The 13,595-nt window shown below is 65.7% G+C and overlaps 2 protein-coding genes across 3 annotated transcripts in view; one reads left to right on the top strand and one right to left on the bottom strand.

Moving 5' to 3' along the window:
• The first annotated feature begins 1,522 nt into the window (after positions 1 to 1,522).
• Positions 1,523 to 10,407, top strand: SLC30A2 (solute carrier family 30 member 2). The gene is made up of 8 exons (XM_075908587.2): positions 1,523 to 1,596; positions 2,274 to 2,482; positions 3,503 to 3,649; positions 6,521 to 6,674; positions 7,276 to 7,432; positions 8,495 to 8,600; positions 8,684 to 8,818; positions 9,738 to 10,407. The coding sequence occupies exons 1-8, from the start codon at positions 1,538 to 1,540 to the stop codon at positions 9,881 to 9,883; spliced, it is 1,113 nt and encodes a 370-aa protein (XP_075764702.2). The 5' UTR covers positions 1,523 to 1,537; the 3' UTR covers positions 9,884 to 10,407.
• Positions 10,408 to 12,191: 1,784 nt separating this feature from the next.
• The window catches only part of EXTL1 (exostosin like glycosyltransferase 1), a 32,818-nt gene continuing 31,414 nt past the window's right edge, over positions 12,192 to 13,595 (bottom strand). For both annotated transcript variants that reach the window (XM_075909058.2, XM_075909057.2), the window contains exons 10-11: positions 12,987 to 13,155; positions 12,192 to 12,679 (exon numbers count right to left, since the gene is read on the bottom strand). In XM_075909058.2, the coding sequence (XP_075765173.2) occupies positions 12,491 to 12,679; positions 12,987 to 13,155 (358 nt within the window). In that variant the 3' untranslated portion in view covers positions 12,192 to 12,490. The remainder of the gene's footprint in view (positions 12,680 to 12,986; positions 13,156 to 13,595) is intronic.

The following is a 13,595-nucleotide window of genomic DNA, read 5'->3' as shown; positions in this document are numbered from 1 at the left end:
CGTTCCTACTGTACACTGAGTTGAAGAGACTGACATAGAGGGAGGTTACAAAAGTCTCTTTGGTTCCTGGTGGCTCCTCAGGTTACAGGAGAGGAGATCGCTTATTTGTTGAACGGCAGCTGAACAGACCAGCGTGGAGAGATGATCTGGGCTCCAGGGCCCAATCCTGCAAAGCTTGTAGACACAAGTCAGTTTGTGCAGGGCAGCTGGTCCCATTGAACTCAACAGAGGTTACTCACCTGCCTCAGTCTGGCGGGAGCAGAACCCCCCTGTACGTCCAAACCCGCTGCCTTGGGTGCCTATGGGCGGCCTCGGCCCCACCACTGCTCCTGAGAGGCCTGTCCCTCTCCCAAGGGCCACAGCTCGAGCCACCGTCATTTAAGACAGTTTCAGCTCCAACCCCCCTAATGTGAAAGGCCTGTACATTACAAGCAAGCCCCCTTGATCTGTACGGGCACACCAAGTAACCAGGCTGAAACCCCCTTTAAAAGGGTCCACACGGGGCTTTGCCCTGGTTCAACTAAATCAGTGTAAAAGCAGCCAGGCCTTACACGGCTCCCTGCCCCGCCCCTGCCAGGCTTCCCTCCCGGCAGCCAGATCTCTGGGGGGCCCGGGGCAGCCAAGCCCCTGGGTTCTGTGCAGTGCGAGGCGCCAGGGGTTGGATCAGGGCCAGACAGAGCCAGGACCGGCTGGCTTCTTGTTCCTGCCTGGATCCAGCACACTGGGCCAGGGGCTGCTGGGGACCGGGGGTGGGGGGGCTGCACCTCCCCAGCTCTGTAGGAGTGGACAAGGCTGGGCATGAAGGTGCATGGCCAGACCCCTCCCTTCCGCAGAGCTGGGACATGGCCAGACCCTCCCCCCCAGGGCTAGTGCATGACCAGACCCCCCCCCCCCCCCAGGGCTAGTGCATGGCCAGACACCCTCCCCCCACCAGGCTGGTGCATGACCAGACCCCCCCCCCCAGGCTGGTGCATGACCAGACCCCCCCCCCCCCCCAGGGCTAGTGCATGACCAGACACCCCCCCCCCCCAGGGCTAGTGCATGACCAGACCCCGCCCCCCACCAGGCTGGTGCATGGCCAGACCCCTCCCCCCACCAGGCTGGTGCATGGCCAGACCTCCCCCCCCCCAGGGCTAGTGCATGGCCAGACACCCGCCCCCCACCAGGCTGGTGCATGGCCAGACCCCTCCCCCCACCAGGCTGGTGCATGGCCAGACCTCCCCCCCCCCAGGGCTAGTGCATGGCCAGACCCCTCCCCCCACCAGGCTGGTGCATGGCCAGACAGCCCCCCCCCCCCCGTGGGGTGACCCCGCGCTGGCCCGGGACAGGCGCACAGCGCAGCATCTCCAGGGGCGCGGGAGGGGGCCCGGCCGGGGGGGGGGGGAGTTTGCAGCCGGCCTGGCCCAAGCCCGGGCCCCGCCGCTTTTTGCACACGAGCCCCCGGCGCTTCGCACGGGCCGCGGCCGGGGCCGGATAAAGAGGCGGGGGCGGGCGGGGGCCGGACCCTGGGAGCGGAGCCGGGCGCCCGCGGGTGGGGATGGAGCCGAGGGACGGGGACGGGGAGAAGCGGCACCTGCTGGAGGAGCCGGGAGCCAGGTGAGCCGCGAGCTCCCCCCCCCTTAACGCCCCCAGTCCCGGGATCTGCCCCCCCCCCCGCCCCAAACACGCCCAAGTGACCCCGGTGCTTAGCCCAGCTGGGCAGCCCCCGGCCCGGCCCCCTTGCTCTGTGCGGCGGGTCTGCCCCGCTCCAGGCAGCCGTGCCCAGACCCGCCGGTAGCGAGGCGAGGCGCTCCGCTCCCATTCGTGCCAATGGGCGTTAGGCGCCTCCAGAGCCCCGAGGCGCCGCTCCCAGGCACCTGGCCCTGCTGCCCCCCTGCTCTGGGCCCTCTGCCCTTCGGGGGGCCTGGCACAGGAGCGCTCCAGGCCCCGCCACTCCCTGGGGGCAGCTTGGCAAGGGGGTTCCGGTGCGTGGTGGGTGGGCTCCCTGCTGCTGCGCGTCCCCCTGCCCGGGGCGAGGGGCGTTTTCCCGCGGGGGAGGGGCGCACGGCTCTGGCTGGGGCTTGGGGAGGGCCGGGTGCTTGGGGGGCAGCCTGACCGCCAGCCGGCGCATCTCCAGCTCCCTTTGGGGGGCGGGCACCCCGCACCCCTCGCGCCTCCTGTTCCCTCAGCGGGCAGCAGAGGCAGGGCCCTGGGCACAACCGGGGGGGGTGGTGTCCGTCCCCCCGGGGCCCCTCTCAGCCAGCGGCCGGCGAAGGGGACACTCTGTCGTTCAGGCCCTACCTGAGCGTCTCCGAGAACTTCCACGGCCCCGGGCTCACGTATGTCCCGGCCACGGCCTCCATCGAGCTGGGCACCCAGGGGAGCCAGCACTGCCATTCCAACCGGGCTGGCAGCCCCTACCACGCCGAAAACCACTGGGCTCGAAGGAAGCTCTACGTCGCCTCCGTCATCTGCCTCCTCTTCATGAGCGGAGAAGTCGTTGGTAAGAGGCTCGGGGAGCGTCCTGGCTCCCCTGCGTTGTAAGGCCCCGCGCGGGAAACAAGGCGCTGGAACAGCCCAGACACTTCCCCGCCACCTCCCTAACCTGTTCTGTGTGGCTGTTCCAGCTGCCATGTTCTGCCCTGGAAGTGGCTGCATTTCATTGTTCAGAGAGCTGGTCCTAGAACTTTCAGAGGGGGTGGGTAGCTGGGTTAGTCTCCCCCTTGAGTTGTGGGACCCTCCCCTTCCCGGGCGGGAGAGAGCCCAGCCCATCTCCCCCTTGTGCTGTGGGACCCTTTGCCTGCCCGCCTCCCCTCCAGGGAGAGAGAGCCGGGGGAGGGAGACTTCCCAGCAGGAGTGGGGAGCCGTGTTAGTCTGTTTCAGCAAAACCAATGAGGAGTCCTGGGGCTTTCAGACCCACAGATTTATTTGGGCATCAGCTTTTGTGGGCTGGAATCCGCTTGGGTCCCACCCCACGGGCACATCTGCCCCAATACATCTGTTGGCCTTGAATGTGCCCCAGGACCCCTCCTTGGGTTTGGCCCTACAGATGGACCGGCAGGGGCTGGCTCCTGCCAGAGGGGCACTTGGTAGGGTGGGACCTTAAGGTCCTCGTTGAAATCCGCAGCAAAGCTGCCGTGAGGCAGGGTCGGGCCCTGGGTGGAAGGGGGGGGGGGCTGGCTCGTTACCTGGGACTGTGGCTGGCGCGCTGCCCTTCGCGTGGGCCGGGGGGGACAGTCAGACCCGCGCGAGCCCAGGGGATGGCTCCCTGCAGGCACCGGGCTGGGGGCCGCGGGCACAGCCACAATCGACGCCCAGGGGAGTGTTTTTGTAGCCGGCTGGGGCTACATGTGGCCGCAGGAGCCTGGCTCTGCCTGGCCGCTGGGCTCCCGGGGGCCCGGCCGTCAGAGGCTGCTCTGCACCCGTCCCGTGTCCCGTCGGCGAAGGGCACGAGGGCAGCGCTGGGGCTGTTGGGGGTTTCTCCAGCCTTTCGCTGGCCCATTCTCCCCCCTCCCCCTGCCAGGGGGCTACCTGGCCCGCAGCCTGGCCATCATGACGGACGCGGCCCACCTGCTGACCGACTTCGCCAGCATGATGATCAGCCTGTTCTCCCTGTGGATGGCCTCGCGCCCGGCCACCAAGACCATGAACTTCGGCTGGCACCGAGCAGGTACCATCCGCCGGCAGGGCAGGGCGCGACACTCGGGAAGAGCAGTGCCGGGTGGGGGCTGGGGCCCATCCCACAGGGCTCCTGGGCCTGGCAGCTCCCTGGGAGTGCGGTTTGCAAAGGCTCTGGGTGGAGCTGGGAGGCGCGATGCTGGCAGAGCCGTGGGGAGGAGGGGCTGTTGGGAGCCCACAAATCCACCCAGCCAATGCAGGGGCCCTGGGGCCGTTTTCCCTCCTTGTCCTGCCGGGGCGGGGGACGGAGGAATCCCCCCTCTCCTGCAGGCCACTTTGCTCCCGTCCGGCCGAGGACAAGACGGCTGGAGCCTGGCAGGTGGCCGCAGTTCTAGCCTGGGGAGCGGCTCTCAGCTCTGGACCCAGGCCCGGCCTCCGGGTGCGGCACTTCCTAGGGCCCTGCGCTGTGCCCAGCCCAAGTACAGGGGCTGCGGCTGGCACTGGGCAAGCCAGTCGCCTGCGTCGCCCTGGGGCTGCTGGTCACGTCCCTGGCCTTCGCGCAGCAGAGCGCCCCAGGCACCCGCCCGGCCGGCCCCGCAGCTGCCCCTGCCAGGTCCTCTGGGGTCCAGCCTGGCTGCACTGGCCAGGCCGCGTGTGTTGGGGCTCTAGGCTGCCTTTGGCCCTAGGGAGCCAGGGTGCAGCCCCGAGCTCCTGGGCGGCCGCAGATGGGTGCGGTGGGGGCGTCCCACGGGGCAGCAGAGCTGGGGGGAAAGCCGGCGAGCGCCTGGGCTGCCTAGGCTGGGCTCGCTGACCTCTCAGCTGGGTCTGCTGGCAGCGCCCCGCCTTGGCCCCCCCTCATCTCCCGGGCCGGGCCTGCCCCTGCAGCAGCTGAAAGGCCCCCACCCAGCCCCCAGGGACTTTCGGCCCCACTGTCGGCCCGAGGGCGGGGACCTCCAGGTGCCTTTGTTCTCTAAAACCTGGGAAAAGCCCTTTTGTGTTCCCACCCTCAGTCTCCTTTGTCCGCCTGGCATCTGGGAGGCACCCGGTCCCCCTGCCCCCGCCAAGGCCTTGCTCAGTGCCCTCCTCCTCGCGTCCCTCCCCTCTCCCCGTTCGGTGCGTGCGAGTGCCTGGGAAGGGCGCTGGCCCCCCGCACCTGCTCTGCACACAGGTGCTGCCCTGCTGCCAGTATCCCAGCTGGGGGGAGGGAGGGACTAACTGGATGTGCACCGCTCCTCGCACGTCTGCACCGCTCCTCGCACGTCTGCACCGCTCCTCGCACGTCTGCAGCCCCCTTGGCATAAAGGTCCGGTCGGGTTTGGCTGCCGTACCTCTCCCGGGATCGTTGGAGTAGCCCCCGCTCAGTGCAGGGGCAGCTTTCCCAAGAAAAGGGGCTTCTAGTTAATAAACTGCTCATGTCGGGGGGGGGGTTAATTGCACTCACGGCCGTGGCTGCGCCAGCCTCACCGCAGCTGGAACCTCTCTAGTCCAGCACTCTCAGGGCCTGACCGGGGCCGAGCCAGAGAATTTGCCGGACCAGAGAGGCCGATGTCCTGCAGCACGGCCCCTGCTCCCAGGGCTCTGAGGAGACGGCTGGGTAGATCAGGGCTAACTAACCGCGCAGAACGCTGGGAGCCTGGACCGGGGGCTGTAAACCAACTTTATGGCCCCAGGGGAAACTTGGCCACCCCCCCACTAAGAGGGCATCCCGCTCGCTGCAGCCCTGCTGGGCCGGCTGGAGGGGTTTGACCTGTAGGTTAAAAACGACCCGTCTGCACGCGGTGAACCAGCGCAAAGTCTGCGGGACGGGTCTTGTTGGGGCCTGGCGTGTGCCCCTTCCCTGGTGGGTCGAGCGGCCACGGGGGCGGGGCGGGCTCTTCGCGCCAGTGTCGCTGCGTCCATGCGAGCTGGCGTGTGGCTTGAACGCTGCTGGGGGAGGAGCGGGATCCGAGCTGGGCCAGGGAGCTGAATCCGGAGCGGCTGCGTTTCGGCAGCGTTCCCGTCGGGGGCTACGGGGACGAGGGGCAGGACCAGGCACAATGAACGGGCGGGTGTGATGTAGAATTGCTCCCCACTCCCGACTGGGACTAGTCCGCCCCAGGAAATGGACCAAGGGAGCCGGAGGGGGGATGTTGTTCTGCTAGAGCTATGCCAGATATTTTTGCCATGTAGACAGACCCTGAGGGGTCCCCTGTGACGGCGCGTTGGGGTTTTCCCGTCTCCTGCACCCCCGAAAGGGCACGAACAGACTCCCCCAGCCAGTAGAACAGAGGGGGTTTATTGCTTCCCCAGGATACAGCTCAGCACAGATGTCACCAGGTTACAGGACAGGCCTAGGATGCCTCAGCCCCCCTTGATATGGGGGGGGGTCTCGGCTTCTAACCCCCCCAGCCTGTTGCTGAGGCTGCTTCCTCCATGCTCCCAGACAGCAACTAACAAACTCTCCTCCAGCCCTGCCCCCCAGCCAGGGCAGCATCCCCCTTCCTTTGTTCCTCTCCATGGGGGGTAGCTGGTCAGACAGGTTGAGACCCTCTTTGCATAGTGACTCATGGCCTGTCCTTCTGGGCCGTGGTACCGGCAGCAGCCAGTGGGGTTACCACAGAGCCAGCATAGAAAGCCGCCCAGTACCCCCTTACGGCACATCCCCTCTGCACAGTCCCCCTCGGCTCCAGCCCCGATCTGCTGCTCCGGTGGGATATCCGGACCCTAACAGCTGCCGTTTCCCCGGATGGGAGCAGCGCAAGGCCAAGGGAAGCAGCTTGCACAGACCCCGCTCTGAGGCCTCGGCACTGGGGGACTCGGGGCAGGCGGCCGTAAACCCAAGAAGCCCTCGCGGGGGGCGGGGGGCTGCTGTCCCCGGTGTCGGGAGGGGGACTTGCGGGGTGTCTCACTCTCTAACCCTGCCGGGGCTGGGCTGTCCCTGCAGAGATCCTGGGGGCCCTGCTCTCCGTGCTGTCCATCTGGGTGGTGACCGGCGTCTTGGTGTACCTGGCTGTGGAGCGTCTGCTCTCCAACAACTACGAGATCGAGGGGGACGTCATGCTCATCACCTCCGCCTGCGCCGTGGCTGTGAACCTCGTGTGCGTCCGGCGGGCGGGGTGGGGCGGGCCCTGCCCGGAGAGACGGGGGGCTGGTGCCGGGCCCCTCCCAGAAGTCCCCGGGCGGGAGGGCTTAGCAATTGCTGGTCAGGTTGCAAAGGTTAATCCCTGGTGCTGGAATGTTGCCCCTGGCCAATCCGAAAGGCCCGCCAGGCCAAACAGCTGGTTAATCCCGGGATTAGAGGCTCCCGGGGCCCGATCCTGCTGTGCCCGGAGCCTGGCCGTAGCGCTCCTGGGTGCAGCAAGGCAGAATGCCTGAAGGGGTTGTGCAAGCCAGCTGGAAGGGGCTGGCCAGGCCGTGGGGCTCCTCTCCCCCCGGCACTAGTGTCTTCCGTGCACGGCTCGCACCAGTCCTGGGTTCTCCAGGGTCTCCCCTGCCTCTCCAGGAGGGACCGGCTGGTGCAGTGAAACAAGCGGAGGGAGGAGCTGAGCCTCCTTGGGTTGCGGAGTTCCAGGCCCTCTGGCCAGGGCATTGGTGGGTCGTGCTGTGAGCGGGCCCTGCCCGGAGAGAAGGGGGGTGGGTGGCTTTGTCCCGCTGTGGGCGGGGCCGGTCTCCACGTCCTCGCTGCTCCTCGCCCTGCAGAATGGGAGTCGCCCTCCACCAGGCGGGCCACGGCCACAGCCACCACGGGCACAGCAAGCAGCAGAACCCCAGCGTCCGGGCCGCCTTCATCCACGTGCTCGGGGACCTGCTGCAGAGCCTCGGCGTCCTGCTCGCCGCGTACATCATCTACTTCAAGGTACGGGCTCGGGCGCAGGGAACTGGCTGGGAACGCCGCCAGGAGAGCAGGCTCCTCTGCTCTGCTGCTGATTCCTCCCCTGTCCTTGAGAGAGTCACTTCATCTCCCTGCCGCGCTTTCCGGGGGCCTCGCCCAGCTGGCCGGGGGCGTGAGCGGTGGAACTCAGCTGATATTTGGATTTTTTGAAAAAGAAAATTGTGTTTCGCGTGCTGGCCACACGGCCACGCTGGAGCGGAGCAGAGCGGAAGGCAGCAGCTGCCCGGCGGCGTGGCAGAGCGCGGCGCGTAGGGAGAGGGATTCTGTGCGATCGTGATGGGCGGGGCCCAGCTCTCCCAGCGCGAGCTCAGCTGAGACGCTGACACTGGTGCCTCAGCGCGGTACGAGCCGTCCCGGGCTCTGCTCCCCCTCCGAGCGGAAGCGCAAGGCCCAGTGATGCGGGGCTGGGGCATCGGCGCCGCGCTCTGGCCAGGCCTGCGTGGGCCCCACTGGCCGGCCCAGCAGTTCTGCGGCTCCATCGGTAGTGTCCACAAGCGCGTGCTGCACTCGGGGCAGGCCTGCCCACCGGGGAGGGGGACAAAGGGGGCAGTTCCCTGGGGCCCAGAGCTCCCGGCCGCTGATGCAGCAATTGCAGCAGCTGGAGCCCTGCACGCTCCATGTGGCTCTGGGGGCTGGGGGCCCTCTAGGTAGTGCAGCGGGTTGAGCCCCTCCCCCCTTCGCCCCTTGCCCAGGGGCCCACAGATGCTGTCAGCTCCCCTCACTCAGGGAATGAGTCCTCCCTAGGCAGATTCACTGGCATAGCTACCCTGGCCAGCCCAGCTGGGGCAGGCTGGCCCTTTCTGCGGGGCAAGAGAGCGACCTGGTGAATTCGGCACCCGGATGCTCCCGGGAGGTCTCCCCTCCAAGCGGTGGCTGAGCGGAACGTCTGCTTAGCTTGTGGTCTGTGCCACCGCGAGAGGGAACACGGCGGCTCGGCTTGGGAGGGGGCCAGGCGATCGCGGGGCGCCTGGGCGTGAGGCCTTTGTGAGAGCTGAATGAAACATACGAGTAACAGCTGCCCCCCAGCCAGAGTACAAATACATAGACCCCGTCTGCACCTTCCTGTTCTCCGTCCTGGTCCTGGGAACCACGCTGACCATCCTGCGGGACGTCGTCCTCGTGCTGATGGAGGGTAAGGCGCTCGGCCGGGACACCTGGGACACGTCCCCCCCGGCCCGCGGCTCGGTTCTGACCCGACGCGCCTCTCGCCTGCAGGCACCCCCAAGGGGGTGGACTTCACCAGCGTGAAGGAGACCCTGCTCTCCGTGGAGGGGGTGAAAGCCCTTCACAGCCTGCACATCTGGGCCCTGACCGTGTCTCACCCGGTGCTGTCGGTCCACATCGCCATCAGTAAGTACCGGCCCCGAGCGGGCTGGGCCAGGGAGCTCGTCCGGTCCGTGTCAGCTCAGCAGCGAGTCCAATAAAAGCTGGTTCCTCACCCGCGTGTCTCGTGCCCTGGGGCCACCGTGGCGCCGCCTGCAGCGAGGGCTGGAGAGGGGACCCCCGGTTGCTCCGGTGGCATCGGATCGGTCCCTCGCTGCAGGCGCCAAGCGGCCGTGCCGCGGCGGCATCTCGCGCTCTGGAGGGAAAAGCTGCCGGGAGCGAGAGCTCATGGGAGGGTCCCGGTTTCGCTGGGTTTTGTGGCCAGCTCCGAGCTCTGCTCAGACGCCCCAGGAGCTCGAGGACAGAAGGGAGTCGTTTCTGGGACGGCTTTGTGCACGTTTCCATCCCAGGAGACCTTTGGCAGGGGCCACTAGCCTGCCCCCCCCCAGCTCTGGTGTGTGAGGGGGAGGTGGGGCAGGGCTTTCTCCTCCTCAGTCGGGGGCCACGTCCGGGGGGCCTTGCTCGTTTTGTTTCTCACTTGTGGGATGCCCCCAACTGATTTTTTTTCTGTGAGTCAGCAGCCCCTGACCCAAAAAGCCCCCCCCCTGCCCTGCACAGTTCGAGACCTTGATCCTGCGAAGGGTCTGGTCTGGGCAGACCCACCTGGGCCAGGTTGGTGACTGCGCTGAGAAGAATCACCACTTTAGGGTTTTGGGGTTTTTAATTTAATGCCAGAGGGGCCCGTTGTGGCCGCCCCTCCAAGCCCTGCATGATGCAGCCCAGAGAACCTCCTCTGGTGACTTCTGCCCCGAGCCCTGACGTGGCCGTGTCAGCGGGCGAGCCCACAGACGCCGTGTCTGTGCGGGTCCGTGTGTGCGGCGCAGCCTGGCGTGTTCGGAGGCTCGGTCCGGGACCTCGCTCCAGCTTCCCTGCTTGTGGCTTGCAGACGAAAACGCCGACGCGCAGACGGTCTTGAAGGAGGCCAGCTGCCAGCTGCAAGGGGCGTTCAACTTCCACACCACCACCATCCAGATTGAGAACTACTCCGAGGACATGAGAGACTGCCGGGAATGCCAGAGCCCCTCAGACTGAACAGGGCGAGGGACGTCCTGGGAATGCCGCTACCTCAGAGCTCTTGGCTGCCGTCCAGAGCAAGGACACGCCCTGGTCTGTGTCGGTTTGGAGGCAGCAGGGCGCCACTCCTGGGGCGTTGGGATGAGGTGACATGACTGTGTCCTCTTCTGCGCTGTGTCAGAGAGAAACGTTTTCTTTGCCTTTTATTTCACTTTCAGCCCATGCTGAAGAGGAAGTGTCACTTTTAATATTCTGAAAATAAAGCAAATCAAAGAACTCTGTCCCTCTGGCTCCACGGGAGAGGCACGTCCCTCGTCAGCGGGACTCTTGACAGCTTGGTTTGCCGTAGGGGCACTGGGAATGTCTGGTCTGACTTCCAGGCGTGATTTCAGGTTGCGACTGGGGGTAGGAACAACTTAAACCCTGGTTCCGGGGCTCCTTAGACACTTGGAAACTCTAGGTTTTTTGCAGATCACCACTTAGAAGACATTGGCTGCAGGAGCACTGTATCTAATCCCTATGTTATGAAAATCTACATAACACACCAGTTTGAGTCAGATGTTAAGTTTCTATGTAAGTTTAGTATCAGAGGGGTAGCCGGGTTAGTCTGAATCTGCAAAAGCGGCGAGGAGTCCTGTGGCACCTTATAGACTAACTGAAGTGTAGGAGCATAAGCTTTCCTGGGCAAAGACCCACTTCATCAGATGCATCTGATGAAGTGGGTCTTTGCCCAGGAAAGATTATGCTCCTACACTTCAGTTCGTCTATAAGGTGCCACGGGACTCCTCGCCGCTTATGTAAGTTTAGGAGAGAATGCACCAAGGTGTTCCCAAGCCGGGGTGGATCCGTTTTTGAGCCTTAACACAGCTGCCCACCACACACACTTGAGACGCTGCACTGGCTTTAGCAGAGAGAAGTAGATTTGCTTCCTTGCTCCAGCAGCCCGATCCTGGCCCTTTCCTGCCTATTTAATGAGTTGGTTCTTCACACCACTAAAAGTTCCTGTTACTTCATTTTAACATGGGCTTGTGCTCCCAGGTTTCTCCTGGGGGGTTAGGAAGGGGGGTTTTCCAGTCTGGGTGGGGGGTCCAGCATGTGCCGGACAGTCACTTCCCGGCTGCCCACCGGAGTCAGGCCTTGGCATTCTGCTCTGCGGGCGATTGCTGATGGGGGCAGGGACTGAGGCCGGCTCCACCCGAGGCTGCACTAGCCACTCGCCGGCAGCGTGCACATGGCTGAGTGCAAACCCCGGGGCAGGGCGCAGAGGCTTCTGAATTCCAGGCGCTTCCTGGGTCGGGGGGTGGCGCCGCTGGCAGCCCTAGTGAGGTCACAAAGCCAGCAAGCGCCTGCAGCAGCGTCAGGCGGGGTGGGCTCGGGGGGCGCCGGGGGCTGCGTGCGTGGCCGGGGCTGGGGGCGTTGGCTCTCAGCCAGGGATTGCAAACCTCCGCCCCGTCTGCGGCGCTGTGGGGGGGAGGGGTTAATTGCTGTTTGTGCTGCGCACTGGTGGGGTCATTCGCTAGCCCTTAAGCAAGGGGGGCTCCCCACTAGGGAAGGCAAGCCTGGCTCCCCCGGCACAAGGCCCTGCACCTTCCATAGCCTCCCTCTCCCAAGTTACTGCCCCAGTCCCCTTAGTGTCACTGCCCCAGCGGGTGGCACGGCCCTGCCCTTCCCGGCCGGCCGGAGCAGCTGGCAATCAGAGCGCTCGCTCCCCAGACAGCTGGGCCGGGGCCGTCCCGCTCTCAGGCATCGCAGAGTTGAGCGGTGTTCCCTGTAAGCTGGGCGCTCGTGCAGCCGCTCAGGAGAGATTCCAATGCCGCCCGGCTGATGAGCTGAGCGCCCGCCGCTAGCTTTGTGTTTCTGCTGGGGGTGCACGTTCGCACGTGCCTCCGCGCACCGAACATTATTCCACACGTGGATGGAAAGGACTGACGGGAACATTGACCGTGACCTGTCGGTTTTTTATCGGAGGCCAGTATCCGCGTGGCCTGCTGGGGGTGACTGTCTCGTTCCCACCCCCTGCTCCTTCCGAAGTGTTCGGTGCATGGATAGAAAACGGACCCTTGAGGCCTTTGGGAATCGGGGAAGATCCAACTCCCACCGGGCGTGGCTGAGGCTACAGTGGCTCCCAGCGTGTCTCTCGGGCAGGGGCTGCCCCCTCGTGGCAGCAGAGGGAGGGACAGGCCCTGGATTGTATTCTCGCTGGTCTGCTCCTGCCTGGCTGGGAGCTTGAGCCGTGCCCAGGACAATCAGTGGAAGGGGGATGAGAAACCGGCCTCCTCTTCTAGGCAGAGCGGCTGAGGCGCCCAAGGAGCAGATGAGCCCGGCATCCCTGCAGACCTTTATTTGTACTGGTAAAACCCAATAACGGCCACGCTGCCTCCCGGGCCCCCGCCGGCTCCTGTTTGCGTGAGTCCGTCGCACACAGAGCCCAGCGCGGGGGCGCAGGGTGGCTGCCCTCGGGGACGGCTGCTCGTGGCACCAGGCCCCACTGGGACGCCCCCCTCCCCCCGGCTGTCACGCAGCCAGACCAGCAGCACTGGCGTTCAGCCCAGCGTCCCGGGAGCGTGACTCAGCCGGTACCGACACGGCCCGGGGCTGCAGTGCCAGCCGGCTCCGCCCTCTGCGCTAGGACTTCTCCAGGTGCCGGTACTTCTTACGCAGCACGGACACCTGGTCCTTGAAGAGCACCGGGTCCAGGCGGAGCTGCGAGTGCACCAGCGGCATGTAGCCGAACCAGGCTGCGAAGCGGTTGATGCAGTCCTGCCGCTGGGCGAAGTGCAGGGGCCCGCCGGAGGCAGCCGCGCCCTTGGACACCTATGGGGCAGGATGGAGAGAGCGGTCAGGGGCCTGGAAGGGGCTCCGGGGCCTCTCTGCCCCCTAGAAGACCAGAGGGCTTTGGCCAGGGACGGCAGCAGGAGCAGGCCCGGAGCCAGCGGCATCGGCCCCGAAGCTCATTTGGAAGGGGGAAGCCCGCCCCATGGCGTCAAAAGCACAGATGGAGGGAGGCGCCTAGAACACAGGGCAGAGGAGCCCAAGAGGGCCGTGACTCTAAGGCCCCCCCCCCGGCGCCTGGTTCGCTCCTGGCTCCGGTAACGCTCCGCGGTGCCACTCTCAGCCCCACCTGCTGGGGGGCCTCCGGGTGCTGCTTCCTCTGGCTCACTTCGATGGGCGGCAGCCTGGTGACCGCCGAGACGAGGAAATTCATCAGGATGTCGTCACAGGTGGAGAGCTGGTCGATCCAGCCCCGCAGGCTGGCGGGCAGGTGAGTGGTAAAGAGACTGTGGTAATACCTGGGGGGGGGGGGAGGAGACTGTGGTAATACCTGGGGGGGCAGAGACACTGATAATACCTGGGGGGGGCAGAGACTGGGATAATACCTGGGGGGGAGGCAGAGACTATAGTAATACCTGGGGGGGAGGAGACTGTGATAATACCTGGGGGGGCAGAGACACTGATAATACCTGGGGGGGGGGAGGAAGAGACTGGGATAATACCTGGGGGGGAGGCAGAGACTGTGGTAATACCTGGGGGGGGGAGGCAGAGACTGGGATAATAGCTGGGGGGAGGAAGAGACTGGGATAATACCCGGGGGGGGGCAGAGACCTGGGGGGGGGAGGCAGAGACTGGGATAATAGCTGGGGGGAGGAAGAGACTGGGATAATACCTGGGGGGGAGGCAGAGACTGTGGTAATACCGGGGGGGAGGCAGAGACTGGGATAATAGCTGGGGG

This window comes from Pelodiscus sinensis, chromosome 26, assembly GCF_052426305.1.
Source record: "Pelodiscus sinensis isolate ZL-2025 chromosome 26, ASM5242630v1, whole genome shotgun sequence".
Lineage (NCBI taxonomy): Eukaryota > Metazoa > Chordata > Testudines > Trionychidae > Pelodiscus > Pelodiscus sinensis.
Note: the sequence above shows the minus strand (reverse complement) of the source record. Positions and strands in the feature narration are given on the sequence as shown.

What these genes read in the sequence shown, in the direction of transcription:
- SLC30A2 (XM_075908587.2), top strand. Translation starts at nt 1,538, where the DNA reads ATGGAGCCGAGGGACGGGGACGGGGAGAAGCGGCACCTGCTGGAGGAG. An exon ending in CTTCGGCTGGCACCGAGCAG is followed by an intron (nt 3,650 to 6,520) that starts GTACCATCCGCC and finishes CTGTCCCTGCAG; the next exon opens with AGATCCTGGGGGCCCTGCTC. An exon ending in CGTACATCATCTACTTCAAG is followed by an intron (nt 7,433 to 8,494) that starts GTACGGGCTCGG and finishes GCTGCCCCCCAG; the next exon opens with CCAGAGTACAAATACATAGA.